We start from the raw sequence: 13,821 nt of genomic DNA, 5'->3' as shown, positions 1-13,821 counted from the left end.
GATGTGTATATGTTAGCTTTTAGAATGAAAAAAAGTACTAGGCATATTAGTGTTTAGTTAACTTCAAAAATAATCAAGCACAACTAGGTGAGGGGGCAAATAGGTGTAATATATGCATACTTGAAAAGTAACCTAGCAATTGGCGTTCACTTTTCCAAACCTATTTCTAAATATCTTTCAAGTAAAAAAGCCACTATCATTAAAATTCTTTGTTTACGATAATCCAGTCTTCTGTTTTTTTAATTAGTTTTTGGTGGCAAGAATCAACTTTCAAACTAATCTCTTACGCTATATTACATTCCTAGTGTTTACAATGGATTTTTCTGTCATTTACTGCATTTCCAGGATGCTGATTGACTTAACTGCACTGACTGTTAAAGAGTTTTAAATCCTGTGGTCTTTGGATAAATAAAGGATAATGATACTTTGTTTTAATTTTGATTTTAAAAAAGAATACAAGTTGGAAATAATGACTTTAGTAATAAATGAATTTGGCATAATTTCTTCCTTATAACTCCTAAGAATTTCTTTTATTTTATAGGTTATGTTCAAAGTTTGATTAGGCGCGTTGTGAACAATGTCAACATTGTGATCAATAATCTCATATTAAAATATGTGGAGGATGATATTGTTCTCTCAGTCAATATCACTTCTGCAGAATGCTATACAGTGGATGAGTTTTGGGATCGAGCGTTTATGGACATCTCTGGTAAGCAGATATTTTTTGATTTTAGATATCACAGTGGAGGCAATCTTAAATTCTTACAGAAATTTGCAAGTCTAATAAAAATGGCTCTTTATATCAGAATTGAGATAATTTCTACCTATGTTCATTTCTTACCAGTTTTTACCTTGTCCTTCACTTTAAAGAGCTAGTTATAGATTGATTCTTAACATGTACTTTTATGATAACAGATAATTATACAACATGTTTTGTAGTCCTCTCTGCTCACGCTTGCCATCGTTCTGTGCTTGCTTCTGGCACCGAGTGCTTAGACAGTCTATTTTGATTTTTGTGAATGAGCAGTAGCGTCTTAAGGCCTTCCACTGCAGTTGTTTGTGATGATCTTAAAACTCTCTAAATAGGCTGGCTAGAGATGTAGTAAAACATGCTGCACTGTAGTGAACATGGCATACCAATTGCAAGACATGCTTCATTTCACTTCACATTTTCAGGAAAAAAACCCCAACTTTTTGATTTTTATTTTGGTCTTCAGTATCTGAATGTCTCAGTCTTTGAATTACGAACATTCACCTATACGTCCAGGTGTTCTTAGTGACATTTGGTAGAGGTGGAATTTGGGCATAGTAAGAGTATTTTAAGATCACACAGAGGCTTTCCAGTAGAATGGGGAATATAATTAATGGTTTCTCGACCACTGGACCCATTTCTTTGTTCTGGCTAAAATTATTACAAACTAGTACGAGAAAATTAGAAAATATGCTGCATGTTAAGAGCACTGTCATAGCTCTTGTTTGCTTTGGATGATTTGAAAGATAAAACTGGGGGAAAATATGCAAGATGCTTTCCGGTAGAGTAACAAGAATAGTATTTATTGGTTTCATGCTTGCACATGAAGCAGTAATCTTATTTTATAAACAGATCTAAGGTACAGAGAAGGGATGAAAATTTGAATTGGGTGTAACTAATTTGTCCTCACTTTTTAAGTATTCAGCTGAAAATATCTGTGACACGTTAAATTATTTTCTTTAGTCATGTAAGCAAGTACTATGATGATCTAAATTATGATCACACAACTATGTTGTACTGTTTTCTTTTAGAGAGATATATATAAAATATGTATTGTTATATATTATATAAAAGACCTTTTATAAGTTATATAAAATAACTTATTTTTCTTATGCAATGTTTTTTTTTTAACCTATATACTTCTTTTTTAAAAGCCACCGATCTGGTACTGAGAAAGATGATCAACTTTTCTGACTGTACAGTATGTCTTGATAAGAGAAATGCTAGTGGCAAAATTGAATTTTACCAGGAACCTCTGCTGTACAAATGTTCCTTCAGGACTCGTCTGCATTTTACGTATGATAACCTCAACTCCAAAATGCCATCTATTATTAAAGTAGGTATCCAAAATAATTTTTTTTTTGCTACTAACTTGTGGAGGTTTGAGGTTTTTCAAAATATACTTTGAGAATTAAAGTAAAATGAAAAGCTAAGGCAGCTGTTTTTTTGCTAAAGGGATTTTTTGATTGTGTTTTGTTCGTATGATGCAATTACACCATGTACAGTAACAGCATATAAGTAAGGAAGTAATACTCTGTAATCTTTTCTATCTCTTATTGTTTTTCTTTCAGAAGTTTTAAAAAAGAAACCATAGTGATCGTAAGGAGAAAAAAAAAGTCTGCAGATAACCTATTCAAGAAAAAAGATATTGTATGCTTTAACATGCCTGCAATAAGATGGAAAGGATTTTTTTATTTAGGTTGTTGTCTCAAATGTAGCTCAACTCTTACCAAGCACAAGAAACTTCAGTGTATTAACACTACGTAGTGAGCCACGTGAAATGGATTAGCAAGCCAAGCTCAGTTCAGAGTGAGCAGGGGTGCAGTATTACTCGTGGATATCTGACACTAGGTGACATGTTTACATTTTGCAGTGCAGAAGCAAAACGCTGAGTTGGTGGAGAGATGAAAATAGCCTTCACTCCTACTTTTCCTTTCTCCTGCCCTGACTAGTCATAGATGTGAGGTTCATCTTCCCTCCTTCTCTCTCTCAGTGAATACCAGGGGTGCCCTTTTAAATAGTGGAGAACTGTTTTAAATGAAGACACCGACTTTATACCAGGCTTTTCCCAAATTTTGATAAAGCTTTTATTAAAAGTGTATGCACTGCACAATAGTAATTTTTGAGATAAATTTTCATGGGCATTTTTCAAGAATATAGTTTAGAATTGTCACTCTTTCAGTTGAGATACTGCATTTGTTTAACTCTTAGTATGATTCAGGAAGTCCTAAGCTGTTGTGAACTTAAAGTTGCGAGTTAATTAGTAATCATGTCTGATTTGTCAGATGCCACTGTTTCTTGTATGTGCTGTACAGCTGTAAGCCTTTCATTATTTTGGGCAACTGTGGAGGTTTGTGGATGTGGTAATGACCAAATGAGTATTTATCCAGATAAGAATTGTCACAAAATGCTGGATACTCGCCCACAAATGTCCGGTAGTACGCATGTTTGCAGAAATTTAATTTTTTCATGTGCAGGTCTTAATAATTAAATATAGAAAGATTGATTCAATGTATTACAAAGAAAAGTTCATTTTTTTCTTTTTGTTCAGAGTAACTTGTAGCAATTTTGGAAATTTTCTTATTTTGAGTTTTATAAATAAGAAATTATATATTCAGTGATATTAGGACCTTTAACCATGTGCCTGTAACTTCGGAGTCTATATGAACTCCAGTGATAATAAGGAATCATCGTTTGACTGTCTGGTCTGTTGTTTACTGGTTATGGTCTTTATATCCTCTGGTGACGGTATGATTATTAGATATAGACAGTAAATCTTAATGTTAAAAAGTCTGATTTTTAAACTAGCCAAATAGTTCTGTGAATTTTGGAGAAGTAATTTCTTACCTATCTGAGTCCTGTATGCCAGTTTTGCAGAGCAAAAGATTATGGCCAAATTACAAGTCTCTGTTTCCGTCTGAACACGAGGAAGAACTTCTTCCCTCTGGGGGTGACGGAGCACTGGAACAGGCTGCCCAGGGAGGTTGTGGAGTCTCCTTCTCTGGAGATATTCAAGACCCGCCTGGACACGGTCCTGTGCAGCCTGCTGTAGGTGGTTGGACTAGATGACCCACAGAGGTCCCTTCCAACCCCTACTATTCTATTCTGTGATTCTGAGTGTAACATAATTTCAGTTAAGCCACTGTATAATTATGTTAGTTGCCTGCAGTGCTACCTAGTGTTCCTGTCCTCTACTATGCCATATGCCTCTTGTGTGACTTTTAAAAAGGCTTCTGCCAAACTAATCTTTTTTTCCTTCCAAATCTTAACACAATTATTCGCTCCTTATCCTTCCAGTCGTTCATCAATAAAAAAAGATTTATTATTGACAACTTTTAATCAACTGACCGTGAAAAATTAGTATTGAAGGATTAATTTTTATTTTCAAAAAGGTATCTTAGGATTTTACATGATGTTTTCTTTCAGAGAATTTTAAATAATAGCAGAATTCTGATACCAAATATCTTTAGTCTATACAAATGGCTGACACAATTGTGTTGTCACCCATTCTGTATGACTAAGGATGTGGTTTTATTAATTTAGTCATATCAATTTAGTAGTGAAGTCTTACTATATTAGCATATTTTTATACAAATATTTATTTTACTACTGTATTTTTACCTGCCCATGGATGTTCAGTACCATTTACAAAGTCATGTTTCATATTTCTTGAATTGGATTGCATGAAGGCCTTTGCTGATGTGTACTTACTTTCCCTTTCTGTTATTATCACCCACAACGTTTAGAAACTGGACATGGAGCTAGAAATATGTCTAATGTTACAGACTGTTATCTTATTACAAGCATTTTATTTTATGCAGCTCTTATTTTAATGAAAGGTAACTTTCTTATCAAGTTTGTTTTTACCTTTAGAGCATGATCACATACTCCTAAAAATATTTTTAAGTATTGCATAAAATAGCTAAAATATCTACCCCCCCCGTTACTGGACCTCTTGAAACAATGTTGAGAGGGGGAAAGAATCAAAATGAAGGACCCTGTATATTGAAACAAATATATGTAAGTTTTCTTTAGCATGTAGAGATTTTTATGAAACTCTATAATGAAAATAAAAGTTTAATCAGATGCACATATGTGACTTATGTTTTAGAAATTTCTTCAGCAACAATTGTAAAAAAAAAAAAATATACATAATACGTTACATTTCACTTTTCAGCCTGAATATCTCTTGTGTAGCACCCCAAGGAGTGTATGTTTTTTAGTCATTGTTGGCAGCATTTTGTCTTGTGTTGTATTGCAGCTTTTGTTTTTTGAAATTAGAATGCACGTACAAAATGAATATGGAGTTGTGTGGTTTAAAAGTTGGCTTTAATGATGACAGAACTTTGTTGTTATTTCCTTTTGTTCTCTTTCATGTTCTAGATTCACACATTAGTTGAAAGTTTGAAACTTTCAATCTCTGATCAGCAGCTTCCTATGTTTATACGTATAATGCAGCTTGGGATTGCTCTTTATTATGGAGAAATAGGCAACGTCAAAGATGGGGAAAGTGAAGATTTGATTTGCCACTCTCAAGATATGTTGGGAAATATCACAGGTGAATACAATTTTTACTTTTTAAAAAGAAATGTTTAAAAACATTAATTTCTTCGCTTTTTACAAATGTAAATGGCCAAGACTAGTCATTGCAAAGTATCTTGGCAGTCTGCAGTTTGTTGGAGGCAGTTCACTGTGGTGGGTAAGTATGTAGTGCTCTAACAGCTTTTTCACATTATGTTCTGAAAAGTATTCTGATGGTCCTGACGGAACTAGGGTTAAACTTCATCTAAAAATACTATTTTAGGGGTTGTGACACAATACGGTGCTTTGGATTTATCTGTCACTGTATCCTGCAACAAGACACCTGTCATTAGACAACTTTGACTTTTCTCTTTTATTTAGTTCAGATGTGTCTGCTGCCAGTTTCAACGTGATGTATTTTTCCATCTGTCTGTGTTCTGTCCTTTTACATTGTGTAGTTTCCTCTGCTTTTTTTTTTTTTGTTTAACATGCATTCTCTCTTCTACATGGTATTTTGTTGTAATTTCCTGTGACATGAGCTTGTGAGGAGCATTGCGCAGATGAGGGGTGAATTCTCTGTACCTCTGTGTGATGGCTTCCCACCTGCTGCTTCCCAGATTGCTAGGGTTGAAACAGTGGTGCATTCTAAGCTGTGAACGTTTCTCTCCAGTCTCAATTTTATGTGGCTTTGCTAAGAGCTACCAACTTTGCTACTGTATTTTAATTTTTTTCTAGTTATATTACATCATGCATTTGAGTGTTGAGGTTAGGTGTATTGTTAGGAATTTGCAGCAACGTTAGAAAGGCGGCATATAGGTGCTTAGTTTATATTAAAATCTAAGGGAAATAAAAATTCAAAGCAGAGATTAGAGCTTAAATACTTTCCTGTTTATTCTCTTCTGTGTAAAGTATAAACACAGAACATTCAAGAGTCAGGCCGTCATTTTGACTTAAATCATACTATCTTTTTGTAGTAATTTAATCAGGAATGTCATGATATTAAACATCTAGACTTGAAAGTGAAGTTTTTGTAATGTATTGGGCGCTAAAAAGCAGAGGGAGGATGTACTGTCATTCCAAATTCTGCATTTTCTTGGTTTTATGCTTTTGTAGAGCTGAAGTTAATTTACTTGTCAAAACAGGGAACTTATTTAGAGATTTGTGTTTTAATTTTAATCTTAAGACATAAGTTTTGGATATCTTTCCAAGGTTGAATTTGGATCTCGTGGAGTAGGAAGAGATATTTACCATGCAGCCAAGAACATGATAACTTCTAGAGAATTCTTGGAATTATATGTGAAGGTGATGCAGCACTTTTAAGCTATGCTTATGTTTATAGTATTACACCAGATTTAAACTTTGTGTAAGCTATTAAATTGATTCATTTTGTTCTGTTTAAGAAATACAAAATTTTAAATTACATAATAACGTGGGGTTTTTTTTTTTTGATTCTGTGTTGCCATCTTCTCTGGTTTCAGTGAAATAAATACATTGTTTGAAAAACTACAGCAGTGGAATTTTTGTTTTTGCCAAAATGTAGCCTTCAGTGTTGGTTGGTACAGATAAATGTTTCACTTTCATGCCAGATGTAGAATTTTCTGTTATGTTCTTGCTATGTAGAACTGAGCAAATAAGATGTCTGTAGGTAGTTTTCTTGTATTTTCTCTGAAGCTCAAATAGTTTGTTCCACAAGACATATGAATAGAAGTGCTTAATAGTCTGAAAATATTAACTTAATTTTCTTCTGAGACTTAAAAATCGTACAACTTTTAGAAAAATCATTAGTGTGCGTTTTAAGAAGTCCTTGCATCAAACAAATGTTTTAATTGTACTATTTGTAGGAAAAAGGGTGATGAACTTTTCTATGAAGAGTTGCATTACCCTTGCTTTCAGGCAGAGGGTTTTTTTTGTACCATGAATATCTTTTTGTTGTTCACATCAAAGTTCACCTGGATTTGGCCAAGTTCTCATGCCATAGAGAATTATGAGATATTTAGAATTGCTTGAAGTTTGTAGCTGGATTTGTGGGGCTACTAAGGCGAGTGGGACCATTTGAATATAGGAAAGACATTGAAAGAACAGAGAGATCATATGAGTCCATATGAAAACAGCTGGGACTGGTAAGCAGTGAGTTTCAGATAAAAAGATCTAAGAATTGGAGACAAAGATTAGCTGGGTACTGACAAGACTGGGATGAACAGCTGTAATGGTGGAAGAGGATGGAAGCTGGGTAGGAGAGGTATGTGGGTCTTGTTTGTTTGGCTTCTTTTGGTTAGGGTATGAGATGGGTGGTGGAACAGAAATATAGTGTAAGTGAAGATTAAGGTTAAAACAAAAGGCATCTGCCTACAAGTACTCAGTCGTTTCTGCATCTGGAATGGAATTTGAGATTCTTAGGTCCAAATATGAGCAAAATCTTTGGCAATGCATCTCTTGTTATCCTTATTTCTAATGTGTGTCCTCAGGAATGCTGAATTGCAATTGCTGCCTGTAAATCTCATTTGCATTCTTTTTTTGAGCAACTGTGAATATGACTTCCTAGTTTTTCATGAAATAGACATCTGAAAAAGAAATAATATCACATAACTTCACGCTGATGTACGCAAGGGTTGTAAGAAGGGTCAGAAATTAGACTAAGGTTGCAATGACAAGAACTACTAAGGAGGAAATCTGTTATTTCCTATGCAGTTTTTGTTCAGCTATGTTGTGCTCAAACATAAGTCATTCTGCTTAATTATATGATCATATCTATTTAACACAACTATCTCCTTTAGAACACAAAAGAGAAGGCAATTGTTGGGTGGCCGAGCCAGAGCTGTAGAAGCAGTTCTAGAGGTCTATTTCTACCTAAAATATATTGCCTCATACAGGCTAAAACTGTTATTGTTTTCCTTTATACTGTTTATGCTTGTTTCCTGCATAGAGTTCAGTATATGTGTAGGCATACGTACACACGCGTGTGCACATGCAGGTACACACACATAAATAAAACTTTTAAATATCGAATGATTTTTTTCCTCTTGTCCAGTGCAGTAAAACAGGAGTGCCAAATTGACATTAACCAGGTTACCGATATCATCAGTTTGTGAGTTTACTGTTTTTCTTCCTCTGACTTCATATTATACTTGTGTCTGAGAAGGAAAAAAAAAAACTACTTGCTTCACACTTTGTGGTACATTTGTCATCCGAATTTCCAACCACAGTTTTGAACTTTTCTGAGGAAACTTTGAATGTGCTACTATTTTCAGAAAAAAATATGTAATCAAGTATGATAATAAATGACATGTACTATCTGCCAAGCTATATTAGCCACATTTTTTTCCAAGAGTAACGCTTCATGAAATCCAAGACTAATTCCACTGGAATTGTGCCAGAATTCTTTACAGTTTAGTAATGTACAGACCTCCTTTATAGATTGTATTTTTATAACACTTTGAAAGGGTTCTGAAGATTCATTAAACAGTTCAACCCAGTATTTATTAGTAAGCAGTCCTTACCCTTTCAGTCTGAAGAATTTAATGGGCTCAGTTATCACTAATTCTTAGTCTTTTGGATAGAACTTACTTCTATTATGTTGTTGTTGACATAGTACAATCAGTCACCTATTCATGTCCAAGAATATTCCAGATGCAGTTTATTTGTTCTTGTATACTGAAACATAAGACCAAGACCTTGAGATTTGGCAGTAGGGTAACCTATGTCATGAACATGTGTATTGCTGCTTGAGTAAAGTCTGCTCAAATTCTATTAAGCTGAAAGCATTCAAAACACAAAGGTAAAAATACAGCTCAGAAATACAGGTGAAAACTCGCTTTAGTTTGGTCTGTAAATTCACTTAGTGCTGCCTGCATGCTGGACTGTGCTCCTCCTTAGGGCTGGACGGGGCTTTTGCTTCGGAGGGGCTGAGGGCTGCCGGAATTGTGGGCTTGGGTGCCTGACTGCTGCTGGTGTGATGGTGGAAATGGATGTATTTCAGTGCAGAGAGACACAGAAGTGAGAAGGGTTTGGACAAGAGCCTATGGCAGAACCAGCAGTTGTAGTTGTGGTGGGCTGGGGCTTGAGAATAAACTTCTGGTTTGTAGTAGAAAAAGTTGGCTGATGTAACTAGAATTAAAATGATTTAGGCATGAAAGAGGACAAGAAGCCAGGATGCAAGGGAGAGCTGGAATTTAGTTGGATGGAGTTGCTGAGGTTGATCTAAGGCTGAAATACTAGAAGTGGTTTTAGTAAAGACTGATCTGAGAGGTGTCAAGACCAGAAAAACTCTAGCAGATGAAGTCTAGCACACACTGGGCAAAGAAGCACAAACAGTGGACTAGAAATGAGAAGCTGTATGGCTGAGGCAGGGGTGCAGGGCAGGCAGGCAGAGACAGCTGGGATGGGTCTGCACCATGACGTTAGGAGATGTTGAGCAAGAAGCTTGGGACAGAGGTGAGAAGGTGGTGAGCTTACTGGTGGTGAGGGACAGAGGTGAGCAGTATGAGCTTACTGAGCTTCTGAGAGTGGCTTTAACAGTTTCTGGTGCTGCCTCCTCTGACTGCCTGGAGATTCTGGATTGTGAAAGTTTTGGTGTGGTGGTTTCTTTTTTTTCTTTCATAAAGTGAAATGCATGGCAGATGTGATTCCAGCATATGAAGCATGTTTCCCAGGTGTTAAATGGTAATAATGACAGTACCTTTCCATCCCAAAGGAATATTATGAAATTTTGTAATATTTGTAAAGCACACTGACCCTGTTGTGATCTTTACTCTCGAAAAACTAAGCGAAAATAAAGAAGGCCTTTGTGAATGCAAGTAGTTAACACTTTTTTACAACACTAAACAGAATAAAATGTTGCACAGATCCTGTGAAACTCAAATTTTTAGTGGGCTGAAGTGCTCCTTATTGAAAACTTGGTTAGCTTGTGGAATTTTTTGGGATACCAATGGAACAAAGAGCAGATCAAGAGAATGAGTATGTATGAGTATATATCAATATATTGACAGATTTGGGATCAATAGGAGATTTGAGCTGACTGAGAAAACCAGGTGCAAATAATTTGTGGCGGCAGGAAATACTAGGTGAGCATTAGTTGTTGGAGGTGGAGTTGACTCTGCAGTATTCTTTTAGGATAAAAATGTGAGAACTGAAATTTATTTATCCATACTTGACTGAGGAGAAGCAGCTGTGCACTGTGTTAAAAGAGTTTGTGTCGAGGAGAGTTGCTCCTAAACAGTGGAAAAAATGTTTGACTGAAATGATACCAGGATAAAAGGTTGTGTGTGCCAAATTACTGTCCTGCTTATTTTTCTTGTCCCTGCACTTTTTGCCTGTCTTCGTTTCAGGGTTAAAGACATGGAGATATACATATGATCTTTGCAGCAGGGTACACAATAATGTTTCGGCTCTTCATGTTTTCATGTGTTTTGTGGGATAAATGACCTGTGCAGTACACCCCCACAGTCGTCTTTTCACCTCCGGTCATCTCCTACCATCTCCATTATTGGAGCTTCTTCCTTGCCTGTATACTTACGTATCCCCCCAAGGAACAGTAGCTATACTTGCAATATTTCAACAGACTATAAAGATGCAGCATGGGTAGACACATGCGCAGCGGGGCTTGTGGGGTCAGTGCATTGTGCAGCTGTCTAACAGCCATTGTAACAGTGAGTAACTTTGTTGTGGGCGTCTATAACAGTGCATTGCAACTGGCTGCTGAGATCCCATATGCTAAAGATGGGTATCCAGCTCATTGTGTGGAGAAAGCCAGATTTCATTTATTTGGAATACATGTTTAGACACATAGAATTGCTTACATCTATTAACATCAGTTAGATGAGCAGCAGGTATCAAATAAAAAAAATGAGTAACGATTAATTCCCAATTTGTAAAGTTCCTAAGTTGGAGAGGTTAAATTTGTTTATGTTAAATATTTTTATTGCTTTAGGAACTATAAGGTTTTTGTGGAGAACTCATTTTTATGAATGCCTTTTAAACATCTATTTTATGTTGTCTTGCCTTTTTCTTTTTTTCTCGAAAAACATTAATGCTTCTTAAGTAGAGGTCCCAAAAAATCTAATTAAATCTCTGAAAGGCTGAGTCACAGGCTGACCTTTTGTTTTTACTTACTACGTAAAACCTTAAATATCAGACCAGTTTTTCTGCAGCTGAGTTTAGAAGTGGCTTAATGTAGATGGCAGAATGCAAGCACTTTTTTAATGCTTTAGTAAGCATAGTGTATTTCCAATTGATCTCTTTGAACTTGTATATGGGATATGAAACAAAAACACTTTTTGGATTGGCACTGAGAGACAACTAACACCTTCCTCTCCCTATTGGGTGTCTGCACTTACAAATCACTTTGAAATTAATTGTCTTGTGACTTGTACCTCAATCTGGAAGTGCTTGCCCTTTTGGTGTGATATTTCATGTTATTTAGTCTCCTGTGCCATTAAAATAGAATTATCTCCTATCTCTTGTCCTGGTTCTAGTGTTTTAAAATCACTGCCACTTGTTTTGTAGCTCACCCTTAACTAAGTCATATGTCTACTTCTAATTTTATTGAGGTTGGAATATTGTTGAAGTAATTGCAATTTTAAAATAATTGATTAGCAACCTCAAGTAATGTTATGGGGAGCACTTTAGAATATTTACTGGTGTTATTTAAGCACTTCAGAACTATTGTGGCATCATTCTTTGATTGGAATTTTCTTAACAAATTTGGAAGCTTATTCTTTCTGTCCCTCCTTATCCATCAGTTCTTCACTAGGGTAATTTCAATTTACAGTAAGACGAGACAGGTAGACTAGGAGTAGAAGCTTGGGGAAGTTTGTTTAATAGATGGAGGTACATACTGTGAAAAAACAGGTTCTCTGGAGCTGACCCTGAAGCTTCTGTGTGTTACAGTCGCATTCCATATCCAGTGGACTGTACAACTTTGCAGTAAAAGGGACTTATGATTTCTTCCCTTGATTTATGTTTGTCTGTAAGGTGGGAGTGTATTCTGGCCTAGTGGGATCCAGAGATTTGAGTGTAAGGAAGATGATGTTCTCAATGCAGAAATAAGAAGAAACCTTTAAGTCTTACTATTTTGCGGTACTGATTCCTGGCTGCCTGATTCACTGTAGTGAGTTGTACGAAACAGTTTTGATACCACTTAAATATGCAGAAGTACTGTCACTTGTGTGTGCGACTGTTGTAATATTGTATTCATGCTACAATTATGATGGCATCATATTTTCAACTAGAAAGTGTTGAGGGTACATTGGCTTTTACAAGGAGATGTGGAATACCTTTCAGAATAGAGTTTGATACATAGGATTGTGGTTTCTGCTGGTGTTGGTATCATTTCCAGTTACGTGCAGTGTCCTTCATTGATAGTGCTGTGCTAGTGTAATGCATGTGCAATAGATCACGAGCCACGATTTTTTAATATGTACTGTGAAGTAAAACTGCTTGAAGATCAAAAATCTAAGCTACTAGCATAGTAAATATTATGAGTTATCTTGTGGTAGTCATTTCATTGTCTTTCTATGGTATAGATCCAAAATGAACAAAATCTTTCAAAGAAAATTCAGTTTGGCAACACAGCCACTGAGTAGTATAAACATATTGGGAGGAACTTTTACAAATGTTGAACTTGTTGGTTTTTTTCTGTATGTTAGTAATTTCTGTGCATTCCTTATGTAATAAATATATGCAAAGGAACATTTCACATTGTTACTCTGAAAACATGTGTGTTATTACAGTTGAGGTGAAAGTACTTACCAAATCTCATTTATGTAGTTTCGTGGTTGATTCAACCAGGTGCAAATTCGCGCTGTTGCTGGCGGGGATGGTGATGCATTTCCTCGCTCTTCCCCTAGTGCCAGCACTTGTGTTTATGTAGCCGCAGGCTAAGCTGGATTAGCCTTACTTGGCTGAGAACTAATAGAGGCAGAAAAATAAATACATGTGAAGAGAGTAGGTTTCTGGTAGGTTAGTTCCAATCTTACGGTGAGAGATAACAGTTTCTGGACTCTTAGAGGTAAGTATTTCAAACACTTAAAAGAAACGATAGTGAATTTCTGAAGATCACACTTGGTTTGAGCATGGAAACAGTGAGATGCAGTCACACTGCAATCTTGTAATTTATATAAAATGTGTTTCTTGACTGAAATCACTGCCCTACACTATGAAGCAAGATTGTTCCAGTGTGATCGCAGCTATGGGGAGTTAGCAAGTGTGGATTTAGAAACCAGATGAGTAGGAGCACTTTGTCCTTTAAAAAACTCATGCATGTAAGACATAGAAGTTTTATCATTCTGTTTCACTGTCCTGTATGTTTGCAGCTGATGTAGTGATAAGTGTAGTTAGTTAAAACCAAAGAGGCTTTGTGTTTCTGAAGTACGTACTCCTCTTCATGCATTACTTGTTATAAAGGAATTTACATTATATTTATGCTTTGAAATGTTTAGAGGATGTTGTGGGTTGCTTACTAGGCTTATGTGCGTTTGTTCAGTTTGACTGTTGATTACCTAATGGTTGTAGAAGTTTTAATTCAGTGATAGAAGATGGCTGTATCTTCTTCT

The 13,821-nt window shown here is 35.8% G+C and overlaps 1 protein-coding gene across 7 annotated transcripts in view; it reads left to right on the top strand.

Moving 5' to 3' along the window:
- The window catches only part of VPS13B (vacuolar protein sorting 13 homolog B), a 482,877-nt gene that overhangs the window by 55,434 nt on the left and 413,622 nt on the right, over positions 1–13,821 (top strand). For all 7 annotated transcript variants that reach the window (XM_075415801.1, XM_075415802.1, XM_075415804.1 and 4 more), the window contains exons 5-7: positions 542–709; positions 1,906–2,087; positions 5,135–5,309. In XM_075415801.1, the coding sequence (XP_075271916.1) occupies positions 542–709; positions 1,906–2,087; positions 5,135–5,309 (525 nt within the window). The remainder of the gene's footprint in view (positions 1–541; positions 710–1,905; positions 2,088–5,134; positions 5,310–13,821) is intronic.

The sequence above is a fragment of the Opisthocomus hoazin genome, chromosome 3, assembly GCF_030867145.1.
Source record: "Opisthocomus hoazin isolate bOpiHoa1 chromosome 3, bOpiHoa1.hap1, whole genome shotgun sequence".
Lineage (NCBI taxonomy): Eukaryota > Metazoa > Chordata > Aves > Opisthocomiformes > Opisthocomidae > Opisthocomus > Opisthocomus hoazin.
The sequence above is the reverse complement of the archived record's forward strand: the minus strand, read 5'-3'. Positions and strand labels throughout refer to the sequence as shown.